Source organism: Pygoscelis adeliae, unplaced genomic scaffold (genome assembly GCF_000699105.1).
Source record: "Pygoscelis adeliae isolate BGI_AS28 unplaced genomic scaffold, ASM69910v1 Scaffold554, whole genome shotgun sequence".
Classification (NCBI taxonomy): Eukaryota; Metazoa; Chordata; class Aves; order Sphenisciformes; family Spheniscidae; genus Pygoscelis; species Pygoscelis adeliae.
This window is the reverse complement of record NW_008824667.1, coordinates 153,547-160,760: the sequence shown is the minus strand read 5'-3', so window position 1 is coordinate 160,760 and position 7,214 is coordinate 153,547. Positions and strand designations below refer to the sequence as shown.

At 44.2% G+C, this 7,214-nt stretch overlaps 1 protein-coding gene and 1 long non-coding RNA gene across 5 annotated transcripts in view; both read left to right on the top strand.

Annotated features, from left to right (window-relative positions):
- WDR53 (WD repeat domain 53) overlaps window positions 1-5,898 on the top strand; it is a 6,949-nt gene extending 1,051 nt beyond the window's left edge. Inside the window, exons 1-4 of one of the 4 annotated variants that reach the window (XM_009322870.1) lie at window positions 251-293; window positions 925-1,049; window positions 1,278-1,769; window positions 4,595-5,898. In XM_009322870.1, coding sequence (XP_009321145.1) covers window positions 1,293-1,769; window positions 4,595-5,182 — 1,065 coding nt within the window. In that variant the 5' untranslated portion in view covers window positions 251-293; window positions 925-1,049; window positions 1,278-1,292 and the 3' untranslated portion in view covers window positions 5,183-5,898. Of the gene's footprint in view, window positions 1-142; window positions 191-250; window positions 294-924; window positions 1,140-1,277; window positions 1,770-4,594 lie in introns of those variants that run through there. The other 3 variants (XM_009322868.1, XM_009322869.1, XM_009322871.1) reach the window with 3 other exon arrangements.
- A 994-nt stretch (window positions 5,899-6,892) lies between these two features.
- Window positions 6,893-7,214, top strand: part of LOC103915933 — a 1,365-nt gene continuing 1,043 nt past the window's right edge. Inside the window, exon 1 of the long non-coding RNA XR_663558.1 lies at window positions 6,893-7,054. This is a non-coding gene — a long non-coding RNA (uncharacterized LOC103915933). The remainder of the gene's footprint in view (window positions 7,055-7,214) is intronic.

Below are 7,214 nucleotides of genomic sequence, written 5' to 3'. Positions count from 1 at the left end.
TCGGCTTCACCCCCCTCGCTGCTGCCGTCGGTGTCCGGTGCGAGCCCGCCGCCCCCGGGGGCCGCAAGGGACGGGCGCGGGGTTCCCCCGCCATGGGACAGCCGTCAAAGCTGTGTCAGCTCCCCTGAGGCGCTGGCTTCCTCGGCGCTGGGGTGGCTGTCTTCCTAAAAGCCGGGAGTCGGGCCTACCGGTGCGAGGGGTTGCGGGGCGGGAGGGGGCAGCCGGGAAAAAGTTACCTCAGATCCCGAAGTGCGGGCGAGCAGCTGGCCGCGAATTTGCGACCCGAGTTGCGGGTATGGTATCCGGTGCCTTCTGTAATTTTATTTAATCGATGAGACTGAAATTTTTCTGGTGGGTTGAACAAATTCTAGCTGCTCTTTAGACCAGGCTCAACAAAATTCACATGCAAAACATAACATGGTTAAAAAAAACCCCTTTATTGCCCAATAATGCCATAAAACCATAGACGTTAAGACAGCGCTGCGGTTGCCGAAGCTGGTGCCGGGACAGCCATAGCTCCGTCCCGCAAACCCCGCATTGCCGTCTGCGCCCCTACCCTGGTATTAGCTCTCCTTTTCCCCCACAGCGTACTAGTCTCTCCAAAACCTGTTCTGCTTTTGTGTTGCTCATTTTTTTTCCTCACTTCATTTTCCGCTGATTTGGTCCCCTAAACGGACCTGTTGCACGGGCTGCTGTGGGCAGACACGCCAAGCAAAGGGCCAGGAGCATGGTAAGCTAGATGGGCATGCTTTGAGCTGCTTTGAGGCCTGATTAAACCTGTTGTGAACCTCATAACTACCTGCTTTAAAATGGTAATGTTTTTTTAAAAATATGCCATTGTTTATCATTTTATGCAAACTGCTTTAGTGTTTACCAGTCATGAGAAAATTACCGGTTTGCTGTTTTCCCCTTGTTTCTTTCCAGTATGTCCCATTAGGAACCACGCCCCTGTTTTGTCAGGCACGCTATGTCCTTACACGCTGCAAGGAAGCAGCAAAGGAAGCAGCTCTCACCTGGGCAGCCACATCAGAGCAGCACGAACTGCATAGGTACACATGCCAGCACCGCTGCCGTTCCACACTGTCATGGCCGACATTGATGCTGTTTGAGCCAAAGCTTCATTTGGATACTGATCAGAGGTGCCTGTTTTAATTGGACGCTAGAGTTTCAAGTAGTGTGCGTTACAGTCAATGCGATGATCTTGTTGCTTAAATAAGCTCTCTGCTGTAATGCGACCAACACCAGCTCAATTCAGGGTTTTGGTTTTTTTGTTTCAGAGGTGTCCCTGAAATATGGCAGTCAAATGGACTGGTGGACATTCGTCCTCTATATTGTGCTTGAATGTAAACACGGAAGGGCTGGTGGCTTCAGGCGCAGAGAGAGGCGAGCTCACGCTCTGGGATGGGGGAGGCACTCCAGCAGGACAGCTCCAGCTCCCCACGGCAGACGACGTGACCTCCGTGGTGTTCTCTCCCCGCTGTCCCACCAGGCTGTACGCCTCCCACGGAGAAACTGTCAGCTGGTTGGATGTTCGATCCCTCAAGGAGCCTGTTGAACGCTTCCATGTGAATGAGGAGGAGATCAACTGCCTCTCGGTGAACGAGACTGACAATTTCTTGGCTGCGGCAGATGACTCGGGGGCAATAAAGGTTATGGACTTGGAAAACAAGAAAGTCAGCCGGTCCTTGAGACACTCAAACATCTGCTCCTCTGTTGTCTTTCGACCTCAGAGGCCTCAAAGCCTTGTTTCCTGTGGACTGGACATGCAGGTGATTTGCATACAAGTAGATGGTTATTAGAGAAGCGAAACAGTAACTACCCACCTGTGTAGTGAGGCGAGGCACCAACAGACTTCCATTAAGACTGAGGAGGTACAGCCTGCAGTCCCCGGAAAGCTCCTTAGCTTTTCTAAAGTAGTTTTGGCAGAGAAGCTAACAGTGTCGAGGCTGTTTGTGCCATTTTCTACTCGGCAGTTCCTCTCCCTATTTTTATCTTCATTAATAGTTACATTATAGAAATGGGTGGGGTGGGGGGAAATGAGAAGATGGTGCAAAGCATGCTCTGGGCACATTAGCTCTCTGTTGGACCCAAAACCAGAAGTTGTCACTAATTATGGCTGCAGACAAAATGCAGATGATAGGAAAATGCAAAATGCTTGAAGCAGACAGTATGCTAGCAAGAATACTTTATACCAGGTAGATAAATATCTATGCAGGTGGTATGTACCACTCTAAGGACAAGTCATTTTCATAAATTTATCCTTTGTTCTGATTAACCTCTTGGAAGCGTTAAATGTTCTTTGCCTTTTACGCTTCTCTGTCCTTGTCAAGAGGAAACTTTGTCCTTTGCACACCTCTTGTGAAAGCGTTCCGAGCAAAACGGTGCTAGGAGTTAATGGAGTCTTGAGTTACATTGCCAGAGTTGGCCACCCAGAACAGATGTTTTTCAGTAATTTCTTTCCAGTGGTTGAGATCTGACCACATTCCTGGTTTAGCCCAAGATAAAAACTATCACTTCTACAAAGGTTTCCGTGGTTCTAGCGGTATTAGGGTGAAGTTTGCTTTGACAGCGTTGAGCAGTTTCACCCTATGTTCTTAAAACCAAAGTGCATCTAACACCCATTAGAACAAATATATTTTGATATTTAGTATAAGCATTATTTTTCTGTATTAAAGCCATGGGTCATATAAATTCAGTAAGTATATATATCCAAATAGGGGCTGATTGGTAGAAGTCTGCCAGGTTTAAACTTTGTCAAATTTTTGGAAATCTTCCAAATTCTTTTTTTTTTTCCTTAGGTTGACTAAAAGATGGATGTAGGATTTTGAATGAATTACTGTTAGAAACTTCTTTGCAGAGGTACCGAAGCATCGGTCTGAGAAGAGTAAATGCTCAGTTGTCAGCACCTTAGACAGCTGGCTTAATTTCAGGTCCCTAAAATGCAGATTTTTTAATCAGAATTGTAACCGTTTATATACCACTTCTGTGCAAGTGAACTGGTTATTTTTTATGACTTTTTTAGTTTTAGTATGTTTTACTGTAGCTTGGCAAGGAGTTTTTTAGGTGAAAGTCAGTACCCCAAAATCATAGGAATTCATTAGTGTGGTTTTGTACAATGAAAAGAGCATTTTTCCACATCGAGGCCGACTTTAAGATACAACATTTCACAAAGAGAAGCTGAGCTACAATACTCCAAAATGCTGTGCTGCAGCATGTCTTTGGACAAGTTACAAGCTCTACGGGCATCAAAATGTGTTCTCAGCTCACATGTCTAACCCTCAGTGAAGCCAGTAGCTGATGAGAACTGAAATGTATGTTGCTGGTGTTTCTTTGGGAGTGCCATGGAAGCAGGGAAAATGCAATGAAGACAGAAAATACTTAGTTTGCAGAAAACTTGTTAGCGCTTGATGAATTCATAAACTCATGCAGTGCTGTCTGGGATGAAAACTGGAGTATTTGCCTTAAGCATTAAGACACAGCCTCTCTGATTTACTCTGCTCTGCACAGTCGTCATGGAAAGTTGTCCCTTTCATGGGTAGCAAAATAGTTTTAATGTAGCAGCAACAGCAGTCCTTAAAACAGAAAAGTGACAGGAAACAATGTATTTTGGATGTCTTAGTGTGATTTGGTTTCCAGAAACAGAGAGCCAATGTGACAACTCTTTTGTGGCCCAAATTTAAAGACTTCTGTATGTTCTACTGGAGATGACTAGTGGAGGAATATCTTTATTAATAACAAATTAAAACTTTGATTAAAAAAGTAAACAGCACACCAGTACTGCATTAGACTGACTTGTGCTTTCGTATGTGTTTACCTTGAAAATGCTCATCATCAATTCAAATACTACAAAAGTATTGAGAGAATTATATATAAATCTATAGTACTTGAATTGCTCTATGAGAGACGCAGGATTCATTTGAAGGCACAGTTATTGCTTCATGAGGGGCTTGAGGTTGGGGTGGCATTTTAAAAGCAAGGCTAAAAGCACAACCTCCCCCCATCTCATCAGGAAAAGCATGCCCTATTTTGATATGGTAATAGCACAAACCAGATCTACTCATTGGATATAAAAAAAAATACATATATGGCTGTTAAAACTGCAGGCCTGAACTACTGTTTGCCTTTTGCTGTTCCATTTTTCAAACACGTTCACAGAAGTGGTTATTTTAGGACAAGTATGTAGCAGAGACAGAACTAAAATTCAGAATGGTAATGATCTCTATTTACTGCTGGCGTTTCCGTGTCCTTCCTTGTAAATAATTGATGTGCAGTGTTATCATGATTACTACTACTGAGATGAATGCAAAAGCATTTAGAACAGCTTTTTGCATCCATTTCGTGGTCTAAAGGTCTGAGTCATTGACTCTGCAGTAGGCAGTATGAGGGTTTGGAAAGCGTGCCATAAAGATTTGCCATATTTATCGGGTGAAGTTCAACCACTCCTCACAACACATCTTGCATCTCTTGCACTTATTCATAGTCTTTGCTCTGCTAGAGCAAGAAGTGTAGTTGGTTTTTTTTACTGTTAGTGAAAGATCTGATTTTACTTAAAATCAGAACTGGGTGAATTATTGATTCATACTTTTTTTCCAAGGTTATGCTGTGGAACCTGCAGAAAGCTCGCCCCCTGTGGACCACAAACCTGCAGGAGTGTGAAATGGAGGAAGACGGTCTACAGTCACCCGGCCAGTTCTTTAACCCGCCGCTTGCACATTCCCTGTCTGTCGCAGCATGCGGCAACATCTTTGGCTGCGGAGCTCAAGATGGTAAAGTCAGAATATTCAGAGTCACCGGTGTCAAGTTTGAACGTGAGCTGGAGTTTGAAGGTCACAGCTTGGGAGTATCACAGGTCCTCTTTATGCCAGAAGCATACTGGTTGTTGACTGGAGGAAATGACGGGAAAGTCTTGCTCTGGGATGTCAGCAGTGATGTTGGAAAGCAGCAGAAAAGTCCAGCAAAATCTCTCCAGAGGAGGAAGGCCCAAGCACCTGCTTCCACCAGAAAAGATGGAAAGCTCAACAAAGTGGCTTCAAATGAACATGCTAGAGTTTCACCAAAGCTGACCATTGAGCACGGAGAGAAGGTGAACTGGATCTCGTGCGCAGAGCTCAAAGGCTCCAAGAGAGTATTAGTTGCTGACCAGAGTAGTTCTGTCTCTGTGTATCCATTGCCAGAACCTTAGACACTGAGATGTTTAAAGAAATTTATGGGGAGAAACCACTTCTCAGAGCGTTTGAAACTAGTCCAGTTACATCCGCTGACAGTGAACTGAACGGTGAAACCTGCTGCATCCTTTGGAAGGGGAAGGGATTTGCTGTGTACTCACGCAAGTACTCATGATGTAACTGGCCTCACCTTACATTTTCTGGTGGCTGTTGGTATTCACTGCAGCTGTTTCTTGCAGGGTTGGCAGTTTGCTTCTTGAATTTAAGTGAAACGGGTTTCAATATATTTAGGGATAATATTAGTTCATGACTAAGCTGACATAATTAAGGTTGGAGGAAGAAATTCACGCTAACGGGGACACCTACAATGCTAAATGAGGATGCTGAGCAGTCATTGGCTGAGCTCCTTGCATTTTGAACTATTCCAGTGCTTTACTTTACTCTCCCCATTAAACTGTGTCATGGTCAGCGTAAACTGGCCGTAGTGGAAATATATTTTTCATTAGTTTGTCAGCAGCTGCATATAAGACTAGAGAAACATCAACTAACTAATGAGTAATCAAATTACTTAAACAGTTGTTGTCAATTGGATTTTTTCACACTGCAGAAAGTGAAAGAGCAGGGGAAAATGTTAACATCAGTTTAATGGGTCAGCTGTCTTACGCATTTAGTTGTTTACCCCACGGAAAAATAACTATTAGACTTGTCTTAATAAATGCTTTCTCTCTCACTGCTCCCTTGTGCTTATACTCACTCTAATACTGCCAAACTTATGTGCTGTGCAGAATTGTGTCAAGAAGGGTATCCCCCCATCACAGGGGGAATACAAAGGGCCAAAGGCACTGCTCCTCCTTACTCAAATACTCCCACTGTCTTCCCAAAGCTTTAGAAACACAACGAGCAGAACTTGGCCGTTATGGCTTGCTAGAAGGATCTCTTAATTTGCAAGTTGAAGGTGGGGAGAATGTAACTAAGTGGGAATGCTGCAGCTCTTGACATGTTTGATTCATGCTGGCCTTCCCATGGAATGGGCAAATAATTGAAAGAAAGTTTTTTTTTCTCAGGCTGTCCTTAAGTTTTCACAAAACTGAATGCCTGGTACTGGCTGAAGACCTGCTTCACTGATGTGGGGTTTGTGCTATCTTGTTTCACTAGCTGTGCTGTTACCAGACACACATTATCTATCTGCCTTCTTTTTTTCTTTCTGATGGAAAAACTACCAGCTCTTTTTTTGCTGGAAAAATTACCAGCTCTTTTTTTGCATACCTAGCTCCTGAAAATCATTAGCCTGGCTGCCCATCCTTTATGGAAGAGATTCCAACCGTCTTGGTTTAGCTATCCTTCATCCTCAAAGGAGCTCCCTGCAACCAAATACAACTCATTCTCACCCAAATCTGATTTTACCATCATACCTTTTAAACAGAAAAAAAAAAAAAGGCAAAAAAGTAATCTGCTTGTACAGCCTTTAACAGCAGGAGACTTTGGCCCAAGGCACGAACTGGTGGGCACAACAGCAAAATGAAGCCAAAACACAGCAAAAAAAGCAGAATAGTGTAGGTACCCCCTTTCCTGTCACCTCTAAATTAATTTTGTATGAGGACAGACAGGATCAGTGGGTCCAGGAAGCGGTCCAGATGCATAGTTCCATATGTGATATGTTCACAAGCATGTGTCTGTGCATCTATGACCTATATTTGGATATACAGTCTATAAAAAGCCTTGATACAAACAACCTCCAGCAGGAGTCAGATCCCCTGTCCCTGTTGTTGCTGCCTGCTTCAGGAGGGAGGATCAAGCCCACTCTGGCTTTTACTTCTTCTCTTCGCGCTCTCCAGGAGGATGGCTAAAGCCAGCATCTCTCTGCGCTCCCTGAACGAGACGTTAAACAGGTCATTGACGGGTTGTGCTAGGACTGCGCTAAGGGTCAGGGAAGGACAAGGGGTGTAGGGGACTGGGGCGGGGAGAGGAGACAGGACTATCTGTTAGCGCAACAAACCTCTGCTTCCTTGGAAACTTTCAGTGGTAATAGGGAGGATGTAAATATACATT